This window comes from Scatophagus argus, chromosome 16 (genome assembly GCF_020382885.2).
Source record: "Scatophagus argus isolate fScaArg1 chromosome 16, fScaArg1.pri, whole genome shotgun sequence".
Classification (NCBI taxonomy): Eukaryota; Metazoa; Chordata; class Actinopteri; family Scatophagidae; genus Scatophagus; species Scatophagus argus.
In genome coordinates this window covers 3884601-3911941 of record NC_058508.1, presented here as the reverse complement: position 1 = coordinate 3911941, position 27341 = coordinate 3884601, and the positions used below count along the sequence as shown (strand labels likewise).

The following is a 27341-nucleotide window of genomic DNA, read 5'->3' as shown; positions in this document are numbered from 1 at the left end:
TGTCATAAACAAACTATCTACAGGTCTATATACACTCACAAAGAGCTTTCAGTATAACTTGGCCAAAACAGTTTTTACATTTGACCTTATTTATGTAAATCTAGGATGAATGTTTATACCGTTAAATAAAAAAAAAATCAACAATAATACATCATAGAAGTATAATTATGTGAATAAGATTGGGAGGCAGGGGAAAAAAAACTAAGAATATAAGATTTCCATATGAGTAATGATCCATGCAGTCATAACTAGTCTCCTCAATGCACAGAAATTGTAATTAAATATGTGAGACATCCGGCAGTTGAAAGTCTTTCTTTCATTATGCTTGGTAGTTTGGCTGGCCTTTAGAGACTCAAGTCTCAAGTGATAAATAAAACACAAAGCACCCAATAAGTCTTCCGCCAAAGTCCTATCATTGCTGGATCTGGCTTTTTAATTTGAGAATATGTCTATTTCCCTCATTCATGAGTTATTTATGTTATGTTGAGTCAGCAAGAACCTCTTGTGTAGTTGTGGATGACAGGGAGACGGGCTTACGGCTCTGTAACTCTGACATGTCAGTTTGCTTCTGTAATTCAGACATTTAAACATCTCGGGTGGCACAAAGCATTTACAGACTTAAATCAGAGTCATAAAACATATCACAAATGATGAGGGCTTCTTGACTCAGTTGAGACAAGTCCATGTCAGCTCTCTAGTGGGTCGAAACAAGTCAAAGACCAGGTTTCAAATCAATCGAGACAAGTTCGAGTCAGTAGAGACAGGCGCAAGTCTCAAATGAAACAAGTCAAATTTCAAGTTAGTCAAGTCCTGAAATGATCTGAGACAAGTTCAAGTCAAATTTCAGAAGTCAAGAAGGTCCATGTCAAAGCAAATCACTTTTTGTCGGGTTTTGTCAAGTCACAAGTCATTGTGGGAAAGTCTGATTTGAACAAATAATCTTTGTAGGTTAAGTTCTGACTCTTTCAGCTTTCAGACCAGTGAGATTTACTTTATAGCTCGGCTTATTTTTTGGCTGTGGGTAATCTTTAAATTAAAATGCTTGGCATCATACAGGAAATACGATGAAGCCATGGTGTGCACTGTTGCTGTTGGTAACCGTGAATGTAGTTATTCAGTAATTGATGAATACTGGATGGAGTGTAACTAATTATGGACACACAATTAAGGGCAAGATACTAAGTTTATTAACAAAAAACCCACCAAGATCATTAAGAAGGGAATAAATAGTTCTACAAACATAAACCTATTCAACTTAAAATAAATCCTAAATGGAATAAAAGTAAATGAAGTCTTCTTATTAAGAGGCCGAACCCTTCATGTTTCTCATGGGTAGAAGAAGTGGTGTGTTGCACCGACAGGGGCCCCTTTCCAGTCATAGTTCACTGAAATTGCACTACCATCTGGAATGGCTTCCTTTCCCACATCTGTGACTGAGACAAGTTGCTTCATGGGAATTAAGTCGCTGGATCCAGTTCTGAACATCTGCTAACTCTTGAAATTTTTGCATCATTTGCTGAATCCTGCAGCTGCTGGGAGAGACCAACCCTGCTTTACAACATTCATAATGTGAGTATGAGGTGCAATTATGATCAACTTCCACTTCAGGGTTACCATGTTTCTCATCTTAATTTAGCATGTTATCGTGTTAACATTTGTTAATTAGCACTCTTGCTCTGTCTGAACACAAAGTTCAGTTCAAGCTGGTGGTGGTGATTCATTTGGCAGGCATTTGGTCATAAACCAAAGAACAAGACAAATTGAACTAGATGAGGGTCCTTGCTCAGAATTCAGAATTCAATCACCAAAGTTATTGCAATTTGTCTTGCCGAGATGGTGACTTTTTGCAACTAATTTCATGCCAGATCCCCTTTGTCATGTCAAACTCAGATCAGTGTCACAGCCTTAAGTTAAATACTGTGATGTGGTTAGACTTTGCGATTTGATAACATGTGAAACCAGATACAATGTAAAAGATAAACTGATTGTACTGGTTTTAATATTGTACTTCATTCTGTATGTAACAGCCAGTGATGGTGCAGCCATCTTGTCAGTGTTGTTTGTTGAACTTGTAGTTCTTCTCACTGCGTGAGGGATATCATTAATGTCACACATCACTGTCATCTACAACTCAGGTGATGTGAATGTTGTTTTCTGACAAGGCTGCTGGTAATTATGATTATACAACAAATGCACAAGTGTAAATAGTAAAATACATGTAGCTGCTTCAGATTAAGGGTTCTGGGGTTGTTTGTGTTGGTTCACTGTCACACTGTCAGAGCTTAATGAGACACGTAAATATAAAAGAGCCATAGCTAATGATATCAGTATCACCTGTGCTTTACAGTAGGAACACTACTTGCTTTATCCTCACTTTCTTGGATGAGCACAGTTTGCTACATCCCTGTGTTGTTGTCCATCCGACATGCTGTAAGAAGAAATGACAGGTAGAAGCATTGATTTGGTTTAGAAGTCATATGGTTTTTCTCTTCTACCGATGTTCTTCATTCGAACGTGTGTTTAAGTCTTGCTGATGGAACGAGGGGAATCACAGTGCCGAGGAAGCCATGCTCGATTAACTAGATACACTACACCCCGAAACATCACAGTAGAAATGTCCAGTGATTGCAGTGCAGAAACTGTTACCATCACAGTAGAACTGCCTCAGCATAAATCAGACAAACAGCCACACACACACTCACAACTTCATCAGGGGAACATTGAAGAAGTCACACAAAGGCAATAATCAACATTGCCTCAAGCAGCCTGTTTACACATAGTTTCATATCTGCATGTGATTCCAAACACAACAGACACCCTTCATGTCCTCCTTTTGGTCAGTGGTGTTGGGTGGTCAGTGTTATGTGAATCGGGGGGCTTGTAGGGGCCGGTGCTGGTACATGGACTGCTGTCTGGAAGAAGTACAGCTGAAAAAAAAGAGAAAAAAAATACTGTAGTATCTGGAAACTGGGATGTTTGATGTTTTCTTGGATTTTGGAGACTAGAATGATGTTTTTCTGAGGCCCTTTAGTAAATATGTCCCAAGTCCATGTTTAGACAGGCGTCCCAAGTTTCAAAGGTATGTGTGATATAGGAAGGTGGTCTCTCTTCCCCTTCTCTTTGTGTATTGGAAGGGTCAATATCTAAATGAATACCCCCCCTTTTCTTGTAAATAACCAACCTATAAAAGTAGAGGGTTAGAGATGATTCGCGAGTGTGCTTCTATTGGCCTGAATCCACTCACATGCGTGTAACTGATGCTGAACTGCTTTGTAATAAACCTTATTATGCAAGTAAGACGGTGTCAGCGGAGATCTCTTTAAACATCTTCACATCATCATTATCTGATATACAACATTACCATTTGGTCAAGTGTACAACCCTCATGAAGGTACATCTAAGTAGCCCACTAACCTTACAGCCGACAGCCAGAAGCGTGTGCAAAACCACTATGATCGCAACTGTAGCCACAGCCATCACCTTGGTGTCGTCACGGACAACGGGCCAGAAGGTGAGGACCAGGACTGAGCCAGAGATCAGCAAGGCGACCAGGATCAGTGTCCAGCGCACCCACTCAAATGGAATGATCCATAAAACCTGGAGATGAGAGGGTTACAAGCTGCTCACTGGTGTCTAAAACTTTATAAATGTGTTTTTTGAATAAAATTTTGATTCTTTTAGGCTGATGTAAATGCTGTAAATCAAAACTCTGGTTAACACTGAACAACCAGCCCGAGACCTCCCAAAAAGAGGGGTCTGAGTCAGCTTCCAAGAGGATATCAATGTGGTGATGGGTGGCGTGAAAGAAAAAAGGAGCAACCGCAGGATTTTGCGGTATATATGGCAAATGACAAATGCATTGTTGACAGAAAAACTCACGCGACTCATCAGTCCCTCACCACAGTAACCACAAGTCGGCGAAAAGCCTGGTGACCATCTGTCCTTTATTGTTGGATAATCAGAAAAATCCTGATGTGGAGTCATTCTTTTGCTAACAGAATCATACCAAATTGGACTATACCATAAAGAACTCTGTGTTTTCTTGACCTTGTGTTCTAAAATATCCAGTAAAAACTGATCTGATTTTGGAGTTGAGCATTAAATACAATACAAACATTAAAAGTGCAGCTGCAGCCTTCAGTTAGTCAGTTATGTCTTCTCTGGCCCTCGTGACTACAGAGAGGATTAACAAACACAGTACAGTTGCGGTAAACATGAGCAACATGAGCTGCTGTCAGTCGCCAGAGTTTGATTTCCCCACGTGACGCCATGTAGCGCAGATGATGGGAGGATGACATCGCCAAAACTACCCAATCAACTGTCAGTCTGTGTCCCCACCATTTTCTAGGTTGCTGCTCTGATAAAACTGGCCTAAGACAGTGTACAACAGCTGAATCTCAATCGGGCAACACAGTTTTGTTAATTGCTCTCGCAGCTCAATTTCTGTGCAGGCAGTCATAATACATCACTATTTCACTGTGGGTTCAAGTTCATTAAAGTAAACAGCAGCTGAGGTCCATTTAACAGCTGTTCTGGGGCTTTCAATCACAGGCAGAGGGGGAGTCTACATGACACACAGGTGCACAGCACATACCAACAAACAAAGATTCCAGATTCCCACATTTCCATATACCCACTTAAAAATGCTCAAGGACATGTAACAATATATCCCTTTAGGTTGCATCTGTCTTAATTATTTAGCGATATAATACACACCAGCAGGCACACTAACCAAACCAAACAAACCCATTCTGGGTGATGCTCGGCGTTGAGACATTTGAAGCCCTTCTGCTGTATTTGACTATTTTTGTCACAGATGGGACTACAGACTGTGTTAACTCAAAGGCTGAAAAGTCTGAGCACACTGGACAGGGAAGCTGAGAGGACTGGTTAGAATAAGTATGGATTAGTACAGATGAATCCTTACTCCAGTAGATCATTGAGGTGTGGACAGGTGAGTATAGGCATTCATAAAGCATTACAGGTCAAATCAGTCAGCCTCCTATAATTCATTATAAGTCACATCTATAATGTTTTATTACTGTTGTTATAGTGGATCAGAGAGCATTATCTGTATTTATGGGTGTAGTCAAAAAGCATTATAAATGCTTTATAATTTATTATGAATGCCTCCATAACACCCTACAGATGTGGCCTTCATTGAAATTGATTAAGGTGTTTTTCTTGTATGGCAGAAAAGCAGAAAAGAAAGGAGCAGCTTCTTCTCAAACTGAGAGCGTTAAACAGACAGAAGATAACTGTCTCTATATGAGGCCACTCGGATCGTGGCACACTGTCATATCAGCAAACACATCCTGTTGTTCCAGGAACCAATATATTATACCATGATCAAACTGGTGAAACAATGTGGATACAGGTTAACAAATCTCTCCAGCTCTAAATGACTAACATACTAATAATTATAATTATGTTTTATAATAATTATATACCAATAATGGACTGATATGTCTAGGGTTTCTCACAAGAAACTGTTTCATGCTGATGACACGTACTCTAGTCTTTTGGAATGCCCCCCAGTTAACAGATGGAGTTTCTTCTCAGCAACGATAAATCTGTAGAGGTACAAATATCAGTTTTTCTGAGCACTTAAAGGACGACTTCATCTTCCATCTGCTGATCTTTATCAGCAGATGGAGCATGGAGGAAGGGGAAGAGAGAAGAAAATAGATGGATGGAGTGATTTGTGGTGTTTCTGTTCTTTTATTCAATGAGACAATCATAGCAAAGAGAGGCTTGATTGGAAAATGTGTTACTAAGGCTTTAAGGCCTGAATTTACTGACCCTGCATCAATAATGTTTGACCAGGTGGAGAGACGAAAAGCTGTTTAAACCTTGTGTCATCTTTACAATGAAGTGTATGCTGCTCTATACTGGGAAGTCTGCATAAAGGACAGCTTCTTATGACCTTGGCTTCTATTGGTAAAACTCAGGAGAGGGTGACGGACTCACTGAGGTGGGGATGTAGATGAAGAGGGAGTAGCCGTAGACACACACAGTCTCCAGGAAGGAATAACCTCCAATCTGCCTCTCAGCCCCTTGCCGCCAGGTCAGGAAACCCCATAAACCAATCGGCACCAGCCAGGCATACATGAAGATCACTACTGCAGCTATTGTCACTGTTTGTAGAAAGCAGGACAAAGAAACAAACCGTTACTTAGCACGACTGAGACAAACTACCTGTGGTTGATCAAGGAGCCTGAGGAGGACTGACCTCTGTGGAACTGTGGTCTGTAGTGGTAGGCAGGGTTCCCCGCCTCATTCAGGAAGGTGGCCAAGTTCCCACTGATTGCTACTGAGAACACCAGGGTCACACAGATCCAGAATGGACCTACACACACACACACACACGTTGCTTTGTTTAGAAAGTGCTTTCATTTCCCAACTTAACCTCCTACCAACTCCAACCAGATTCAGAATGTGTGATCATTTAAGACGTCTCCCCTGGCTTACCATATAGATCTGGGTTACTCCTCAGGTGGTGTTTTATGAAGTTTTTTCCAGGTAACGGCATCACTGACCCCTTAACTCTGTCCAGGACCTGCATGATGGGTTGTTCAGAAACATATTACATAAAATCTGTTAATTTATTTCTCTGAGTTTGGTTTATCATAAAAGGTTACGTGTATCTATTGCTGAAATAGAACTGAAGCTGTATAAAGAGTGTCTCATACCTGCATTGTGTCCACATTGAAGAAAGATTGATAGTACTCAAACGTCCAGAAGCCCCCAGTTGCTCTCTGCCCCCCTAACAGCTGGAAACACAGACATCTCTCAGCAGCTGTCCACTTTAAACATCTTAACATGTGTCATGAGGACATAAGTCAGTAGACGCACCTCTGAGCTCTCCTCCTGACCCTCCTCATCGTCTGAAAGGTCTAGTCTCACATCGTCTCCCCCTCCTCCTCCTCCTCCTCCTCCTGCTGCAGTGGTGCTTGAGGCAGACATGCTGAGTGTGGAGGCCCCTGGGTCCGCAGACAACAGCTCTGCTGCTTCCTCAAACTCTACACGTAAACAAACACACACAAACACAAAGAGTTAGTGACACTAGTGGTGCTACAACAAGGGCCAGGGTTTCGAATATAGCAAACAGTCCTACTCCTGGGATCTGGACCACAAAGACAGTTGATCTGTATCTCTCTGTGTTACCTCCTCACTGAATTGGCACCACAGAGCCGGTTACCTGATGCAGCTATGAGCATGTTCATGGGCTTTACATGGTGCTGTAGTCTTACGTCTTGCCACAAAAAAGGCAATGCATTTATGAGCTATGGTATCAGAAAATCTAGTGCTAACCTAAGCAAAAATATATTTTGAAACACGTAATTTAGGTCATTTCTTGAACTCAAAAGGTTGCTCTTCAGCAGTCATCTCATCAAATAAATACTAGATACCAGCATTTTTGAACACACAACATACTGTAAACCTGTGCTGTTTAGAACATCGCAGGGTCACCTAAGTGCCACTAGAGGGCACTGTCCCTTTTGCTGCTTCTCTTTTGCCTTATTTATTATTATCATTATTATGAGGGATGTCTTAGTTTGTCCCTTAGTTACCTTACTACGGGGTTCTTTATTGCAGTATTATATCAGTATTATATCTGAACAACAAACCCCTTTATTGTTAATCGATTAATCTTCTCATGTTGTTAATACACTACAAAACCACACCGCAGGAGTTTTTTACTGGTACAAATACAACTCAGGTGTCACATCGCTGACAGCATTCATTCTGAATTTGTTTCTGATTCACCATTTAGATAAGACAGCTGATCTGAATTAAGTAAAAGATTTGACTGACGAAGGAACATAATATCATCATTCATCAAAGAGATTTGTCTTTTCACAATCATCACATATAACATTATATCCAGACAGAGGAGGAGAGCCTGCTGTTAACTATTGTCGTCATTTCCACTCAGTCACTGCTGAAGCTGAAAAATCTCTCCAGGTGCAGCTTCATCAGGTATAAATCAGTTTAGAAATACTGACAGTTCAAGGCATGAAGCGTAAGATTTGAGAAAAGGATGAAACAAGCAAAGCCACATAGATGGAGGAGTAAAACAGAGTGTGGGAAGAGAAAACAAGCAGAAACATGAATCAAAATAACTTTACCTTGGAACTGCAGATCATTTGGACTGGCCATTGCTTCAGTGGATTAACAGCAACCTCATGCAACACCTTGGGGAAAATGAACACTGAATTAAGATATGTTCATACGCCACAGCTCCCTGCAGGCTGGGCAGTTTACTTGTCTACGGATATGTTTACTGATCAAACATCTGTTCATTAACCAAGCAGCAAGCTAACCTGTCAATAAGCTGTTTAAAGAATAGAGTTAAATATAGGCTACATAAATTCATGTCATCCACCAAGTCATCAAAAGAGGTTAAAATTATCCTGTAACTCTGTAGTCTACCTGTGTGTCGTGACCAGAAAAGGGCAGGTTAACACCAACCTGTCCGGAGCAGGATGTCCCAGAGGATGATGGCGTGACAGTGGCCACAAAGCTGTGACAGTTGATACTAGTTAGGCTAAATCCACGGCAGCGCTCTTGTTTCTCATTTGTTTGAAGATGTGAAGGTAGCTAATGTATGTATATGGCGACACTGTCCATACAGGTATAATAAACTGGAAAACAAAAATAATAATTCACTGCTAACACCCTTCCCTCATAGCTAGCGCAGCTGCTGTCAGCCAGTCTTGTTGGCATGTCTTCCGGTACACGTCACCACGTAAACAAAGCTGTCACGTGAACCATCTTCATTTGAAATGTGGTTTGTTGATTAAAATACAACGTATACTTCTTTGTAATTCACAGCGTGATACATTTCCAATTTAGGTCAAAACTACAACAAAAACACAAAATTTCATAATTGTGTTGTGTAATTGTGTCTGTTCATGTGCCAGCAAACGGAACTACTGCGAGGTACAGCTTTCTGTCGGAAGATTAAAACCGATTCACCATCTGAGCGCCATTTTGGCTCCATGTGAGCTGTTCACTTGACAAGTAGGATGTAATTTCTGAGCCAAGGTGACCGTATTAGTGAGTACAATTTGGTAAAATGGCTTCGTTACGGGTAGTGAGTAGGATGTTCTGTGCGGCGGCAGAAACAGCAGCGGCTCCTGCTACAACCAGCAGATGGGAAAGACTGAAAAACAGTAAAGCGGGTGAGAAACTGAGCACATGAGTCATGCATGTCAGCTAGTTAGTTAATAGTTAAGGTTACAGATACACCACTGGCTAGGTTTGACTTTAATTACGTTAACGTTACTCTGTCCAACTGCTCACTTCAGTTAAATGGTAAAATGATATTTGTAGAAGGCAAACATTATAAGGGATGTTCTCAGTTGTTTTCAGTACTTGTGTAGCTGCTGTATCACAGTAATCTGCAAATATTAGCTAACGTCATGTATTTGTAAATGGTGACTTCTCATGGTAACTAAAATAGGTTTCCATTATTCGTAATGTCGTCATATTTTTCTTTGGGTCAATCAACAGTCCCAGACCCAAACTCTGTTTAATGTAATAAATGACAGGAGAAAGAAAGAAAGAAAAGCAGGAAATCTTTACATTTAAGAAGGTGGAACCAGCAAATGTTTTACATTTTGTCTGAGACAGTTATCAAAATAGTTGGCAACAAATTTCCTTTCGGTCAGTAAACCAGTTAAGTGGGTAATTATTGCAGGTGTGTTTGTAGCTTGATAAAAACTGAAGTGTAGAAAGTCAGTTCAGTCATGGCTGAATTCTGTCAAAAATCCCTCACTGTTAGCCTACTAGTTTTATGTCATGTATGTATTTATAAGAAGTAAAAGCTGAGAAAAGTAATTTTATTATGTGTGTATATCGAAATAGCAAGGGATTAACAGTTGAGTTTAATATACAGATTAATTCCTGAAACTAGGATGTTATTGCTCGTGATGCTTCAGTAACTTTATGTTGACGTAGCATGATAGCTTTTGACTGGGTGTGTTGTGTGATGTGTGTGTTGGACACCAGGCTTCTCATGCTGTATCTTTCCTTCTTTCTGTAGGTGTGTGGTGTCGCAGCCTGCTCTCTGACTACAAAGAGGCATGTCGGGAGATAGTTGTTGGCAGTTGGGAGCGACCATTCAAAGCCTCTGTATACATGACTCTGCTGGGTGGGACCTGGGCTTGTTTCTACACGAAACCTGACCGGTCGTCCTTTGAAGCCGCCCTGCTGGAGCGCTCCATCCAGCTCGGCCTGCTGTCACCGTGGATCCGCAATGCTACCTCAGATGGCCACGTGCAAAATCTAGTGAAGCTCCGCAATCAGGGCCAGCTCAGCCACATCAGCCTGGGCCTTCTCTCTCTGGTTTACCGAAGGGACTACGACCCAGACGTCACGCTGTACGAAGCCCAGTGTTCCAATCTGTCAGTGCCCTGGAGGGAGCTCCCTCAAAGGGTGCTAGATGTAGGCTTTGTTGGCCGCTGGTGGATCCTGGACTCAAAAATGAAGGACTATGATGTGAACGAGGAAGAGTTCAAGCACCTACCAGCACACATGCAGGGAACGTCACCACCCAGTGTTCAGGAGGTAGAAAGGAGCGAGAGGTTACATAAAGAGTCCTGGTTTGCAGTGACCATGGAGGATGAGGAAGAAGCAAATGTAGTGGACAGAAAGCAGGAGAGTGTCAGTGAAGAGAGTACAATAAAACCAGTGAATCAGGAACAGACACAAGCCTAAATGCAGTGTGGAGCAGACATCTCACCCGGCAGGCACAAACATGCTGGATACAAATTTATTGTTATTCACAATTTTTTTTTATGCAGTATTGGTTTCAGCAAACCACTTTTACCTTACACATGTTTCAGCTATGAACTGTCCAAACTGTTTACCACCACCACAAACCTTCAAGGAAAGAGTAAATACTCAGCTTTGTCTCATCAAAGTAAAAGTAGCCCTTTCAAATGTAGTTTTGTTTTAATTTATTCTTGCTTTTTTTCTATCACAGAAAGTATCACAAGTCATTTATAATGCAAACCACATGTTAATAAATCTGTCAACCATTTCCAGATGTCTCGCTGTTTGTTCATCGCAACTTGTACAGGCCTTTGACCTTTCGTTTTAGGAAATTTTAAGATGCAAAACTAAGTTAGATATCAATGTTTGATTTCTGTTTCTGTTTACCCACTTTCTTTCAGGCAGCCTTGTTGTCATCACCTTAATTTATATTTTCCACCCACATTTTCCTTTGCTGCATTTTGCTAGATTTTCTATACCCGAGGGTGTGAAACGGCGGCTCTGTGAAGTGATGATATATCATGTGACAGTAGACAGCATGGACGCAGGCAGGAAATTTGTATGAAGGCAAACAAACAAGCATGGAGGAGATTGAACAGGATAACTGAATAGAAGAAGAAGTCTTAACAGCCAAGATGAAATGAGGAGCTCGTGCTTCAAGCAGGGGCTAAGTCTGTCACAAAAGTCTGTCTGTACTTTGAAAGTTACAGACAGACTAAAAGAACCATGTCAGACAGTACAGAGAGTCAGCAGAATTACACAAAAATACAGCTGAATGCTTCAAACAGAAATAGGCCTTTCAACATGGTCGTTTCATATGAACATTTATTCATTGAATTTCCGGAAGATGTGCCATATTGTGACAGATCTGGATATTAAACCTGCATCAGGAAGGGAGTTTGTGGTCATATCGCACAGTCTTATGTGACACTATGTCTCTCCCGTAAAGGTCTGCTGTGTTAAATTGTGAGTAGCTGACACCAACACCTGACGTTTACCTCTGTTGTTTCAAATAACCAAAATACTTCATGACATCACAATGAACTGCTTTCGTCATCATGTCCTGGTTTTGAGAAATTCAAATATGATTCCTGGAGTTAATCAGATAGAAACCAGAAAACTGTGGCAAGCACAAATACTCAAGTCAAAATAAATATGTATAATTAGCAACTTGTGCCTGAAGTACCAAATGTACCAAAAGTATTTCTGCTGTAAAATATCCCCTGTGACTGATATAATCATCATTCAACATCATTTCACTGTTATGTTATATTATGACTTTATTACATTATTGTATCTAACAGGGATTCTCAATCTTTTGTAACTTTCAACAAATTAAAAAAAAAAGGAGAAAATAAACTGTACTATAAATATGTGTTTGCCACTGTGTGTTGTAATGACCAAAATAAATATTTTGCTTGCCCCATGCTGAGACACTTGGGCTCGATTCTGGAAAGTAATCTGATCAATTCATGGTGTGATGTGTGAAAGGCTGACACGGAGAGTAGTATTTTGGACATAAAGCTCCATTTTATATCCAGGAGGTCAAAGGCCTACTTCAGTGCGACATCATAATGTTTTCTTCCCAGTATTCAACACCATAACTCAGGACAGGAACAGAAGGGCAGACTGTGACCATATATCCCATTGGCTCAGATACTGAAGTGGTGATGCTAATCTTAGTTGTCCACTTTGAAACAGTGCTGACCGTGTACATCTTCTGTGCTGCTGGGCTGAAAATGTGTGTGAAGCATCCAAGTTTTAGAATTTGTAGCTTCTCTGAAACAACAACCGTATTTAAAGCTTTGTGGTCCACCGCAGCCTTTACTGGTTTTGATGACACTGAGCTTCAGGTGACTGTTGTTGCATCTTATGTTGCACCATGTGACAAAACTGACATGGATGTAAACTGCAACGTGGCTGGTGCGCAGAGGTGTATAACTTTGTGGAAGTTATTCTTACCTTAAAGTGTGTAAGCTTGCATCACAGCACAACACAATCTACACTGTAGATTCATAAACCATTAGGTCGGCACTACACATACCCTGTGAGGGAGTATCACATTGACACTGACCCCTTGGACATGAAACCATAATGGGGTCAAAGGTAACTCATGATGTAACCAATCTGACTTGCTGGCCTGGGCTATCAGATGTCACCTGGAGGAAGTCACAGGTCAGGGGCCAGTGTGTGGTTTTCAATAGTGAGCTCAGTTATCTGCTACTCGATTTCTGTTCAGGCTGTTCAAGTAGTAGTGGTGTTGTAGGATTTAGCCACCAGATGGTGCTCCAGTGCAGATAAATAAATAACAAAATTAAAATTATGAGTTCAGGCCAACACTGTTCATTGCACATTGCTTAATAACCACAATTTCACATCCCATAAGTCAGGATGGGTCTGGAATTCGGCCATCATGAGATGAATAAATCTCACCTCAATGTCCTATTCCAGAGCTTTCACTTCTATTATCCTAGGACTGTGGACATGTCCAACTAGTACTTTTCTTACTCTTTGCACTGATCATGAAGCAACTTCTTCCAGCATAAGAAACGGAAGAGTTTAGTTTCATGATCAGTGCAAAGAGCAAGAATACAGTGACCGTTTACTCTGTCTGCTTGTTATATTTGCCTTTTGGCAGATTTGTTTCGCTATCCATGTTAGCTACATGGCTCTCACTTTGTGCATACATACACACATGTTAAACCACAGCTTGGTACATGCAGATGGAAGGTTGGTATCATTTGGAAAAACCAGACTAAAGTCAAGCTAACATTCTAATGTTTAGCAGATATAATATTTACCATGTTAACCATATCATCCAGAATGTGAGCATGCTGACATTTGCTAATTTGAGGCTGATGGGAATGTCATTAGTATTTGAGGTATTTGGTAATTGGACAAAGTGAAATTTTCTCCTGATGTAATTTTGTAATCACCAAAGTGAATACAAGTTATCCTGCATGGAACATGAATGGCTGGACCAAATTTCATGGCAATTCTTTCAACAGTAAGAGGCAAAATGTGAACCTCATGATGGTTCTAAAGGAGAGTTCTGTAGGATTCATCCTCTGCACCATGAGTGTCTATGCAGAATTTCATTACAATTAAACATACTTAAGATCTTTCCACCAGTACCAAAGTAGTAGTTAGAATCACTGACCCCTCTGACTGACTATACATTGAGCCACACTGCTGCCATGGCTGAAAATCATTATGGACTCAGGGAGACTAATTGTTATGTGTCACATAATCAACGTCAAAAGATAACATATTTTTCTCTAATAAGAGCTGTTTATCATCTTCAGTTATTATTTTATCTTATATCTGTCTGTATTTACCACAGCAAAAAGCTGACTGTATGGCAGTGTTGTCTCTGTTGCCTTCCTCTTGTGTTGCATCCTTTCAAGCTTCCTCTGTGTGCATCTCCCTCCATCTTTCCCTTATGACCTCTATCGACCCCTGCACTCCCATCCATCCTGCCCCCTCCTCCACACAGACAGCCGTAGGGGTCAGTGAGGGCGGTCACTGTCAGGTGGTGTTTGAAAAACACACTTTTTTCTTTCAGTGCAAAGACAAGATTGGTGGGGCGAGGAACCATCACCTGACCATCTTCAGAGAACAATCTACAGCCTTTTTACATGTGTAAATGCCTGTTTCTGACATTTTATTCATTGATCTTATGTAAAGGTATTTCAGTTCCCTTCTTTCTAATGGTTTAGAAACTCTTAACTGCAGTGACTTTCCTGTGAGGAAATTCGGGTGTTTGGATGGTTGAACTGGGCATTACAAGGACATGACGTAGCACATATCTCGACATAGACAGCACCTTTAATGTTCTTTTCAGTGCTAAAACTCTCTTAGCTTCACTCACTTCTTGCCACTTGAACACTTCAAGCACATGATGTGATGGTGTGGCACACACTGCAAGCTGCTGCATTCATTTTCAGTCAGCTGCTATCAGCTGAGCTGTTGGGTGAGTTCATGGAGGATGCTGACATCGTTGTTCAGCGCTTCCTTTACCTCGACAGCACTCACCGTCCCTGAGAAGGGAGAGCAGGAGGTGATGGAGGAGGCTGGGGGAAGAAAAACATAATGAAGGGGGTTGGGATGTCTGTCTGGCCACCATGTTGACCTCATTGACCACTGCAGGACCAGGCTTGTATGTACACACACACACACACATATGCACATACACACATACACACACACACTCAGCGACCTAATCAATATGTAACTAAGGAAGGAGGGAGGATGATGGAGAGAGTGGGGGATAAGTTGCAGAGGATGGAGGATGGTAAGGGAACGGTGTAAATGAAAATACAAGTAAAAGGGGCAGTGTCGGGCGGCATTGATGGATGCAAACCACACAAACAGAGATACACTTGGAGAAACATTTGAAAAAAAATAAATAATCACATATATAACTGAATTGGACCAGCTACAGACTGGGATGTGTGGAGAATAATTACTGTAGATTCAAACAGCATCTTGTGTGTGGACATCAGAAAATCTTGAAGAAACAGAAGCAAACAAGATTAGAGGAGCTGTTGCATTTTTAAAGAAATGTTCAATAAATATCAGAATGGGAAGCAAAATATTGCCATTTCTATTTGGTTGGATATCTTTGTGTTCTTGGAACACATTGGTAAGATAATTTCAACACACTTATTTTACGAAAAAAGTTTTCTTGGGTTTCGACAAAAATTCAGACTTAAACATTATCGTCACAAATCTGTTCATGTGAAACATATTCCATGTACTTAATCTGAGCTGGAGAATCATTTCACATGTGAGAGATTCACCTGACATGAACGGTTGTACCCACACCTTTGTTAGATGTCACAGAAATTCCTTGTTGCACTTTCAGGCAGGTCTTACGATGGTTTGTACTGTTTATGTGATAATCTCACACAATATGTGATTTCTGATATTTCATGTGTGATATATAAGTTTACCAGAGTATTGCTGCCCTGCCAAAAAGCAGATAAAACAAATCAGCATCATTTTATAAGGTGAGTTTATTGTTTTTACATTATAACAAGATATAACACATTATCACAACACACAAACTTATCATGTTCTAATAATAAAATTGTTATAATCTATAATCTTGAATATACTATTCATCTGTTATAACATAACACAATAAGTGTAAAATGTTTTACGTTATAACAACTACTGTTATAACTGTCCCCAAAAGTGATGGGAACATGACATAATGTTAGAATAAATTGTTATAAAATGAAAAACAACTTGTTATGGCAAAAACATTTCAGGTGATAACATGTTACTGAGCCATTTTTCATTTTCCTTCCTTCCTTAAAGCACTTTTCACATGCATTCAAAATTCACATGACATAAGCACAGGTGGTTTTCAAATATTTTATATGTGATTTGTATCGCCTGAAAACATTTTGCATGCAGAACCCTGACTGTATTTCACATTTCACATGATGTATAATATAATTACAGCATTCAGATCTGTCTCACACGTATGCAGTGTGATGTGTAATGAATTCACACGATATAGTTACATGTGATTTTCAGATATATTATGTGTGCAATGTAAAACATCATTTTCACAACATTGTCATGTTTGAGTCGCACACACACACGTCACTGTTTCACCCAGAGGCAAAAATGGTTTGTCAGATTTCACATATGATGTCATATTTACACATATTTGGCATGTGAAATGAATGTCAGTTCCACACATAGTATCACATGATACAATTTTCAACATGTGATTGTAGATCCAGATATGATGCTTTCATCGTGCATGCACCTAAAATAATAAACTCATAATAGCGCATGTGCAACAAATTTCACATGTGATAATAAATATACTTGATACATGTAGTTTTATATATGATTTACATACAAAATGTGACAACAAGTCACATATGAAAATGAGGAATCCTGCATGTGGTAAGGTTACATATTCATACATGTTTCTAAATATACATACATGTGGAAGTGAAATCTCGTATTTCACATATGAAAATATAAATTTACATGATACAATGATCCTACAGATTACAAACTTTAGTAGGCTGTACATTTTAGCACACTATACAACGAGACTTTGTCCAGGCATGTTTATAAAAAGACACTAACTGGTGCTTGGGAGCCGACATCTACTATGAACATGATAATAAATACAAACAGACAAGATGGACGGTTGCATGAAAAGGGTTAACTGTCTGGGTCCAAGAGAGAGAGTAGTGTGTGTGTGTGTGTGTGTCTTTGTGGGTTGTAGCTGTGGTTGGGGTAGTGGGGACAGAAATCTGTTTACACAGTCACTTTGTGAGGACCTGCCTTACTTATGGGGACAAAGTGTGAGTCCCCACAACATAGTGTATTAAATATGTGGGGAAGACTTGCTTTAAGGTTAGGGTTAGGTTAAGGTAAGGGTTAGGATTAGGCATTTAATGTTTATTGTTAAGGTTAGGTGGTGATTAAGCCCACAGGAAATGAATAGAAGTCAATGTAATGTCCCCAGAAGTGATGGAAACATGACTGTGTGCGTATGTGTGCTGGAGGTGTCACTAAGTGCAGCTCTATGTCAGTCAGTCTTAGAGTGTGAACATGTTTGAAGCCAGCAGTGAGGGAGGAGGAGATAGCGAAGGAGGGCAAAGCGCAAGAGAGGGGTGGAGGAGGGGTGTCTGATAGAGAGAGGGAGACAGGGAGGGAGGGAGAAAGAGAGGGGGGAGGAGAGACAAGCCAAGTGTGCACAATATTCATTCAAACTGACAGAGGCTGTGTGTGTCCTGGTTTGCACTTCCCATTGCTCCTCTCTCTCTCTCTCTCTCTCTCTCTCTCTCTCTCTCTCTCTCGACCTCGCTCCCTCTCGCCAGACAGTCTGCAGTTTACAGCAGCAGGAAGAAGACACCGGAGAGCGACTGGAGAGGAAGAAAGAATAGGAAAGAGTGTGATAAACAACAGACAAGGAGAAAAAGGAAGATAAATAGGGAGAAGGAGAGAAGTGAGGAAGAGTGGGGATTTGGAGAGAAGATGATGAGCAAAAGAGAAAAACTGAGGATGAAAGAGAGAGAGAGAGAGAGTGAGAGAGAGAGTGTGGTGCCTTGGCTTTTCAATGGGAGGGGTAAAGAAGGAGGTATAGAGATAGAGGAATGCAGAGAAAGAGGGACGGAGACACAACCGCTCCTGCAGAAGAGGATGTTGGGTAAGTCAGTTTGCACCTTTATTTCCTACATTTTTCCAGGTTGGTTCTTATGCATGCAGCAGGGCGCTGATCCCAGAGCAGCCCTGACATCTACTTTCCATTGTCACTTTGTGGGAGAGGCTGCTTGCTGGCAGACATGAATGCGATGTGACAGTGTGTCAGCGGATGTTTGCTGACACTGATGTGCATGCATGATGCAACGCCAAGGAGGAACGCCCTGAGAGGCAGGGAGAGAGTGGCGAGTTGAGCATGGAAGTGGATGTAGTAAAGGACATCACGGCTGCATGCTAACATAGCAGCGAGTGCATTCACACAATGAGGATTTTCATTCATGATTTCTCATGTGACTGGCTGGGTGTGTGTGTGTGTGTGTATGTGTGTGTGTGAAGTATGTGTTTTTTTTTGCTTGTTTGTTTGTTTGCTGTTTTTTTTGTGCACGTTTGCTTTTTAAGAGTGTGGGTACATATGTTGCCTGTATAGATATGCATGTTGCATGTGCTGTGTGTGTTGTATGCGTGTGTGTTTAGCTGTCCCAGTGGAAGTGAATGACAATTAGATTAAAGTATTGATCCAGTCTGGGCCAGGTAGCGAGATGCAGACTCGGTCACACACCCAGCAGCAAAGGGGGGGGAAGGGCCATCACTGTTCTCATTACCTCGACATTGCACATGCAAACACACACCAAATATCTATATGCAATATACTGTTGTTATAGCATGCCTCAAATTCAGAAGTCCCACTGAAAAAAAAACACACAGGAAGTTCATCCATAAACACTCTTCTACACACACTTATAGAACAGACACACACCGGCGAACTTCGAAACACACTCTCACTCAGACACACACACACACAAATAGAGCAGCAGTTTCCCCAGTAATGGCGGTGCCTCCCTTGAACTCATTCACCGGGGGGTCATGGGTTCAAGTCCCAGGTGGGGGAGGGGGAGCAAGTGAGTGGGAGAGTGAGCGAAGGAGGGAGGGAGGAGGACCGCCACTCACTCACTTATACACCCCCCACACCACCACACACCCTATGTCTCTGCGTCTCCCTTTACCCTCCCCCCCTTTATATTTACCTCACAGTCCTGCCGCCACAATCTGTCTTCTCATTCAGACACACATGCATTCACACGCAGCCATGCATGCACACACATACACAGCAATAGTAACCAAGCAAATTCTATAGATGTGATTTTGATGACTGTGTGTATGCGTGAGAGAGAGAGAGAGACTGTATATATATTCATGCATTTGGCATGTTGTACTGTGTTTACTTATTGTGTGTGTGTGGAGGCCGTAGATTTAAATGCTTATTTTGCTTGTTGTCACCTGAACTGTGGGCATTAAGACATCAATGTCTGTGGGGCCACAACAAGCATTTCTACCTGTCTGGATCTGTGTGTGTGTTTATAAGTGTGTGAGTAGGCTTATATGTGGTCACAAATATCCATGCACATGCTCCATAAGGATCCATCTCTTGTTTGAGGAGACATTGTTTGTGTGTGTGTGCGTGCATGTGTTGTCATCACCATGTCAATGCAATGTATTTATGTGAGCAGCCACAGTCTGGGTGGAGCTGAATACAAACAGACAGGCAAACAGTACACACACACGCGAACGCATGGTAGTGGAGGGCAAATGTGTCAGATTTTATCCCTGCAGCAGCAGCAGCAGCCGGTACTATTTTTAGTTTTCTCTCAAGTGCCCTTGAGCAAGACACCCAACCACCTGCCTGCACAATAAGTGTTAGATGTTGTTGGAGTTCAAAGTGTTGAGCAGTTCAGATCCTCACTGTAAAATACCAGAATTTTTATTAAAGTAGCTGGCAGGTTTAAACAGGTTTTTCAGCCCCACCGGATGTTAACAGGGATCCAATAGAAGATGCTGTTGAAAGTTTATAGTACACAACAGCAGTGAACTGTGTCCGCTGGAGGTGAGGACAGTGCAGAATATAATCCCATTAAGAGAAAATGCCAAGGAGTTTTGATTATGTTTCTCCAAGGTATTTAATCACAAGTGAATGCTGAAATTACAGACTTTCATTTTGCTTTATAAAAACCTTTTTTGAAAAATAATAAAATGCAAAGTCTTAACTAAAGCCTCTTTGAAAATGGCTAAAACGTAAGTTGTGTAAATAACATACAATCACAACAAAAATATAGACCTACACACACACACACACACACACACACACACACAGACACACACGTATGCACATACAAGCACACATACACAGACAGCCTCTCTTTCATAGGAAACAAGAGCAGCTAACCTTTAACCTTTACCATTCAGCCTGTCTGGAAAATACCAAGCCTGGAATCGATCAACACTCCTCTCACCCAGACAGCCACCCCTCCCACCATCCCCAACCACCCACCCACCCTTCCTATTCTCTCCACTCACCCTTGACTCTCCTTCCTCCCCCCCCCCACCCCCATCATCACGCAATCAACCAAACAGCAGTTAACACAATAAGCTCCTTGCAGCGCTTTTGTTTTCCTGTGTGACCACACACACTCATACACACTTACTTAATACTACAATAAGCGGTGTACTACAAGTAATTTAATGGTAGGAACTTTTATATATACTTTTGTATTTCCTTCCAAGTTCTTTTGCATGTGTTGAGCAGTAACTGACTCATGTACAAGCTGTATATACCTGTAGTAACCAAATATCTGTTGCACTGTATTTCAGCTGCAACTGTATGTGGAGCCCAGCGCAGTCATGATGTCAACTGTTCGGTGCAGGTGAGTCGCTCTAACCTTGAACCATGTGATGTAGTGCTAAGCAAAAAGACAAAGCAGTAGTGGAAAAAGTTAAACTTGTGAATACAAACAGAAACAAACATCGCATTCAAAATCAGATGCTGAGAAAAACCAGAGACATCAATCCAGTTATTAGGCTGAGGTTTTCCAGCACTACATGTCCACTCTGAATCTGACATAAATGCAGAGCCGCACTGGTAGAACAGTGTGCCTGACTTCTTAGTTGTTTTCTCATTCACTCAGGTATTCATAGTATTCATAATTGTGTGTGAGGTCACAAATCGCCTAGTTGTGTTAACTTTGTTTCATATGTTTTTTAAATGGTCTTAACTAGTAACAGATTAGAACCTAAAAAGGTATTTTAATAGTGTAAAAGTCCAACTGAAATCTAAAGTATTACATCATGATGCACTATAGACAATAAAACGACACAAAAGGCAGTCCCATTTTTATTTTGCGTTTAACCAAGTGATATTCAACAATTCCCTGCAGTATTAACAACAAACACATCATTATGACTGACACATATAAATATCCTCTACACCAGGGGTCCAAACCTGAGACTGTGGGCCGCCTCTCAGACAAATCTTGGCAATGGCAGCCCTCTCCCTCCCTTAGTTGACATGTTTAGTTTTACTCTATTACTAGATGCCTATAGGGTCATTATTATGTTATTTGATCCAATAGATGCAAAAAGTTGAGCCATAATTCCCCAAAGCTACTATCTCTGAATGATATCACACACATTTAGGCATTTAGACTGAAACAGTTTGGAGTACCTCTGAGAAGGTCCACCTCACACACACACAAAACCTAAAAAATGGAAGATATACCAACTGGTTCTAGTAGATTTTCTGGTTAAAATGTGTGCGTGCACCTGCAGAGCTCTTGTCTCTTCTTGTTTTAGCGTCCTCCTGGGTCAGACCTGTCACGGCTGTCCACTCCTTGTAGAGCTGGAGTACAGGCTGTTTGTTAGCTCGCTGTCAGTATGAGTTTTTCAAGTCTTGGGGAACATTCAACGCTGTCGGTGAGTTTGTGACTCAGAGAAACCATCGAGTGTTGAGTGTACCCTTACACTTGAGCTCACATCAGTTTGAAACACACACACACACACACCACCATGTGTGCATGCACAGGTATATATAACAGGGCGTTTGGACTTGTCAAACCTGCGCTTCCCCTGGCTCTCTGATACTGAAAAGACATCAGATAACTTCCATCTGAAAAAATGAGACATGAACAGTAGTCATAATTAGAATCTACCTGCAAAGTTTACAATGGTTGGTTAAATAATGGTTCAAGGTTAAGTCCAAAATGATTTTCAAGTAGTTATAGTATTACCATTGCCAAATACATCTGCTACATTTTTCCCTGACTTTTCTCATTATAGTAAAACACCTCATTATGTGGTCGCTTTCTCTTTTTTTCTCTCTTTTTTATCACTAAAACATCTTAATGACTCATAACTGTAACAAAGCTGTCAATTTACGCAAGCTAAGATGAACTTCTTCATTATAACAAGAAGAATTTTTTTATGACCACAAAGCTTTCCTCATTGTGGCAAGATAATATTTCCCCATCTTTAATGACTTGAATTTTTGACTGCTTTGTTTTACTGTTGAATTCTAACAAAATAATTGCCTTTTGTCTTTGTTCAAATGTCAAGGATGATCAAAATATACTTACCATAACAACGGACATTTGTTAGCTTACGTATGGACATTTATCATGAAATATAGAAACAAATCCATAGGAAAATGGTTCAGCTCCTCAGAAAGACTGATGAAGAAACTATGAAGAGCAATGCAAGCTAATGGAGCAGAAGCTAACCAGGAAGTTTGACAGGACTTTGTTAGCTCCACTGAGCACATAACAGGTGTACAGAAATGTTTTGTAAAGTCCTACCTACTTTCTCTTAGATTTTCTTGTTAAAACTAATTTGGTCATTATGGCTAATTTTATAATTGTAGCATGTTTTCTTATGCAGTGACTGTGAAACATTATAGTGTTACAAAAGACAGTGTTGAGTGGATGTGGTTGCTAGTACTATGGTAAATTCTCTCAAAATTAAGTTTTTATTTCATTGTCTTAAAGGGTATAGGAACACCAAAACAGCTTTCGGTTGCTAAAATTATTCTTCCTCTGCAAAATTATTAAATGGATGGTCTGCCAATGCCATTTTTAGTCGCCATGCAAAGCAGCTTTGGCTGGTCAACACTGCTTACAATACATATAATCACATGTGGCTGCTTACTACATTTTGAGCTCATCAGGTCCACTTATCCATCTGTCATTCCTACCTAATCTACGTACCCTTAGTGGGAGAAACCCTGTCCTCTACCAGTGCAGGTTTCCGGTCCACATTCATCGCTGTCGGTGGGTTGGTGATGCTGTCAACTCGCCGGTCGATGAATGACAACCGTGTCCATGCATGGCCACGCTTCCTGCCTCGATCATCTGTATCAGCTGTTTGCATCTACACAGTAGATGGATTGTCTGTGGTAAGGTTAAGGTGCTTTTTGATAGGAAATGTATTGAAATCAAGATAAAAATAAAGATTTTGGAACAAAATGTTGCTGCATACTTTGTCTCATGTCTCAAACACTGTACCTATTATGTTCATTTTTTGATATGTTCACCTATTGGTTCACAAAAATTTTTCATAGTGAACCAATTTAACCCTAGAAACTTCAATATCACAGCTACTGAAGAGGGTGTAGAGAGTCAGACCAGTGCTCAGACAAGCGGTGAATAAAAAAATGTAATAAACAGAGACTGTAGAGAAAAAGTGACAGAAAATAAGTGATACAAGGAGAAAGTGCAGGAAGGAGAAATGTCTGGTGGAGGAAAAAAAGGCATAACATATTAGGAGATCAGGAAGATTGGAGATGACATAAGGCAACATGACTCCAAGTTGCAGATGTGTGTGTGTGTTTGTGTGCGTGTGTGAGTGTATTGCCTCTAGGCTTTGTAACAAGGTCACTGAGTTAGATGCCTTTACACACCGCAAGTAAAACCACTCTTCAACAACAAAGGAAGAACTGGCTTGCACCATGGACCCAACCCTGTCTACTAGAAATCCCGTTTATATACAGCTTGTTTGCAGCAGCAGATATATTTATAAAGGAAACATAATCGCTGCCTGGATTATGTTCTGAGTCAGTGTGTATTTGACTGAATGAGACACTACATTTATGTGTTGCATTGGGCTCATAAGGAGGTGTCTGAGGTGGATGGTAGGTGTAAGAGCAGAACTACAGAAATCACAGATTGAGTTCAGACTCCTGTCTGTGGTAAGATTCAGGAAACAAAAGCTTTTTGAATGAGAATAGCCAAGCATCCATTGTTCATTTAAATGTTCCAGAAAACAACTTAAATACTCTCAGTGAATATTTTACTGCTATATTCTGTATCAGGATTTATGCTACTTGATCCTTATGATATTTCCTAATTATGTTAATTATGTTATGTTTCCTAATTTTGTTGTATATAAACATAATTTTGAGGAGACTGATGGGCTTGAGTCAGAATCACAGGAGTAGACAAGTGTTAGACATTAGCCCTGGTTAACTGAACTGTAACACAGTCAGACGATGTCCAGATAATTGTTATAATAATCGTAATATAACAACTGACACGAACAACGCGTGTCAGTTGTGATATTCTCTATTTACTGTCGCACTGAAATGTTTGGCTGTTGTGATTGAGTAGGATGTCCTGTTTGCAATGTCAAATTTATCCAAATTATCCTAATTATCATGTGTTAACAAAGTGGACATTTAGGCATCATTCAATTAAAAAAAGAGTTGCACAACACAAATAATTTTTATATGATCTGTGATCGTTACGTTATCTGATTCCGATAGTTCAGATTTCAGCAAAAGTATTCATCATTATAACACTATTATGATTATTATAGTTTAATAATATCACAGTATATAATTGCAAGAATTATAATATAATGATCACATCATAATATTATTTTAAATCTCACATAATTTTAGTATTTCACTCCAGGATTTTGTTCTTGCGATCAAGCCTTGAAACAGCATTTGACATTCATGTGGGGAAACACAATTTACAGAAAATTTGATGATACAGACTGTCCTTTGGGTGTCAGTAAACTGAACTGAACTATGAAAAATCTGTTTAATTCCTGGTTACAGCCCCGGTCATGACAGTTTAAATCCATGAGGTGCTCAGGACTAAACCCTGCTCCTGACCCCTACAGGATGAAAAGACCATTGCACATCTTGATATGATCGTGTTAGATGGGGCGAAGCTGCAGCAGTAGTGGTTAAAAATGTCGTGTCTGTCCTGAGGGTGATGCTAGAGGAAAGGTCACTGAGGACAGAACAGTTCCTCCTCACATGAATGTCCTTAGCAACTGTCATGTGATGGACATATTAAGCATGTATCAGTCAGTACCTGGTAAAAATCCACGTGTCACACAGCTGTGCAGGGCATGATTAATTAACCATTGATCTGATAATGTTGTTCATCAAAAAAAATGGCACAACTTTACTGGATATTACAGTATGTATCAGGAAATCCCATGTGTGTGAAAATGAAGATGCTCACACTTGACATTGACAGTAACCATCAATAGTCAAAATAACAAAGATCCAACAGTGCTTTATACATCTGAGGGGAACTCCAGAGTTACTGATAATTCTCTATGATCTACCGTTAATGTAGAAAAATGATTATCAACCTTTCATTCATTTGTCCAAATTTTTTCACCACATGTCAAACTGTATCAGAATTACTACATCATACCATACGTTTTCTATACTGTGCATACCCTCAGCTGTTGAAACTCTGCACTCTTTCAGCTGCCCACATGGAGTTCTTCCACCCACTGGAAGTCGACTCTTTCCACATGGCTAAATGGCTAAGTAGTACAATACAATGACGCTATCCTAATGGTACATCAGCCAGCTATGCAGGGAGAGATAGATAGACCTACCACATAATAGCTTTGGAGTCAGGTTTGGGATTGAGACGCTTCCTGTAGCAGGCACATGGTGGTTTGGATTCTGACCTCGCTAGCTTCCAAACCCTGTTTCCCAGGACTTCACCAGCCACTGACATCACTCAGACAGGAAATAGACAAAAACACAGAGACAACTGTGATCTGTGATGGTCATGATGCCGTGAGAAGTGAAGAGAGTGGGGAAAAAAAGAAAATATGGCAACAAAGAAGGGGGCACAGGTAGACACAGTACATTCAATGAATGTTAAAGCATCTCTATCTGCTACAAATTTAGAGCATCACTCATGAGCCAGGGTGGACTGCAGGAGAGGGATGAAGAGGCTTTGTAAACAGGATGAACAGGACAGAACTTGTCCACATCATCATGCTCAGAAACAAATCAAAAGAACAACTAATGAACTGCACACAAGTAGCTGAACAACCAACACACAAAGTTTCTTACAACAGACTTCTGCGCACCATGTTATGTGATGGAATACGACCAATAATAAATGGATAGTCTTTTATTGTGTTCATATTAGCTAATGTATTTCTATTTCATCAACTAGAATGTATCAGCACTGTAGACCCAAACATACAGGTAATGATGTTGATATAACAGAACTGAGGCTAAGAAATTAAAAATAAAGTGCAGAACAGAATTGGTGTAACTGCTTGTCAAGCCAGTATTAGTCAGTCAGTATTTGTGAATATGCTCAATAGAGGTTGTATCCTAAATATGTAGCACAAATTTATTTCAAATGGCTACAAAGACTCTACCCTAAGAGATGTTTTGTTAAATTGATGGGCCGTTAAATAACCAGCATCATGAGAATGTCAAGGATGAGATGGAGCATAGTTATACTTTAAAACTGGAGTGGTAGCAAGGAGCAACACAGCTTACCATGACCTTTCAATTACTTTCAATTACTGTGCCTCCTCAAATAGAGTATTACTGCATCCACCTGACAAATCGCCACTGAGTTTAACTGTGTTAAGACCTGTACTTTAATTCACTTGTGGCCAATTTAAAAACTGATGTTCAGATGTGCACAGAAGTGCCTTAAATATGCTATTAAAATAACAGAACAAGAAGTAAAGTCTTAATGACTTTCATCACGAAATAAATGGCATTATGCTGTTAGGTTTGGTTGTGGTATCAGCATATTTTTGAACTTTGGACACAAAATACTTCCAGCTTTTATGCTAAGCTAGGCTAACAATTCAGCCCCACAAACATGAGGTTGATAGGCTACTACTGATTTCACCTCACCCTTGAAAAGACAGTAAATAAGGATATTTGTCAAAAATACTCAACCCCTTCTTTTAAGCAATTACTTCACACTTTCTGCTTTGGCACCACTGAGTGGTAGAATCAAAAAAGACACTGTGGCAAACAGGAATGTTTTATTTCGATGTCAATAGAATATTAATACAAACTGTAGTGTTTTGTCTATATTTACATATATATTATCATTCTTTTTGGTTTATTTGTTCATTTGAGTAACCAGTGAATTTCTATTACTTTTCAGTCAGTGTAATGGTGTTATTTCCATCCATCCATCCATTTTCGATACCACTTTTCTGTCGGGGTGGTTCTCACAAACAGTAACATACTCTACAGGATG

At 40.3% G+C, this 27341-nt stretch overlaps 2 protein-coding genes across 3 annotated transcripts; one reads left to right on the top strand and one right to left on the bottom strand.

Annotated features, from left to right (window-relative positions):
• Nucleotides 1–1164: 1164 nt before the first annotated feature.
• On the bottom strand, nucleotides 1165–8726 carry yipf2 (Yip1 domain family, member 2). The gene is made up of 9 exons (XM_046415732.1): nucleotides 8476–8726; nucleotides 8133–8198; nucleotides 6856–7022; nucleotides 6693–6773; nucleotides 6472–6559; nucleotides 6233–6349; nucleotides 5971–6137; nucleotides 3415–3597; nucleotides 1165–2927 (listed from the first exon to the last, which is right to left on the bottom strand). The coding sequence occupies exons 2-9, from the start codon at nucleotides 8161–8163 to the stop codon at nucleotides 2838–2840; spliced, it is 924 nt and encodes a 307-aa protein (XP_046271688.1). The 5' UTR covers nucleotides 8164–8198; nucleotides 8476–8726; the 3' UTR covers nucleotides 1165–2837.
• A 208-nt stretch (nucleotides 8727–8934) lies between these two features.
• timm29 (translocase of inner mitochondrial membrane 29) lies at nucleotides 8935–11050 on the top strand. 2 transcript variants are annotated; one of them, XM_046415735.1, is made up of 2 exons: nucleotides 8935–9188; nucleotides 10052–11050. In XM_046415735.1, exons 1-2 carry the CDS (start codon nucleotides 9083–9085, stop codon nucleotides 10723–10725), a joined length of 780 nt encoding a protein of 259 aa, XP_046271691.1. In that variant the 5' UTR covers nucleotides 8935–9082; the 3' UTR covers nucleotides 10726–11050. The 2 variants fall into 2 exon arrangements, with proteins under 2 accessions (XP_046271691.1, XP_046271692.1); XM_046415736.1 differs by lacking the exon at nucleotides 8935–9188 and adding an exon at nucleotides 9691–9809.
• The last annotated feature ends 16291 nt before the right edge of the window (nucleotides 11051–27341 follow it).

Coding starts and splice junctions, on each gene's coding strand:
- yipf2 (XM_046415732.1), bottom strand. CDS start 8,163: ATGGCCAGTCCAAATGATCTGCAGTTCCAAG. Junction 6,560..6,692: donor TCAATGTGGACACAATGCAG/GTATGAGACACT, acceptor CCCATCATGCAG/GTCCTGGACAGAGTTAAGGG. Junction 2,928..3,414: donor TTCTGGCTGTCGGCTGTAAG/GTTAGTGGGCTA, acceptor CTTTTTTTTCAG/CTGTACTTCTTCCAGACAGC.
- timm29 (XM_046415735.1), top strand. CDS start 9,083: ATGGCTTCGTTACGGGTAGTGAGTAGGATGTTCTGTGCGGCGGCAGAA. Junction 9,189..10,051: donor ACTGAAAAACAGTAAAGCGG/GTGAGAAACTGA, acceptor TTCTTTCTGTAG/GTGTGTGGTGTCGCAGCCTG.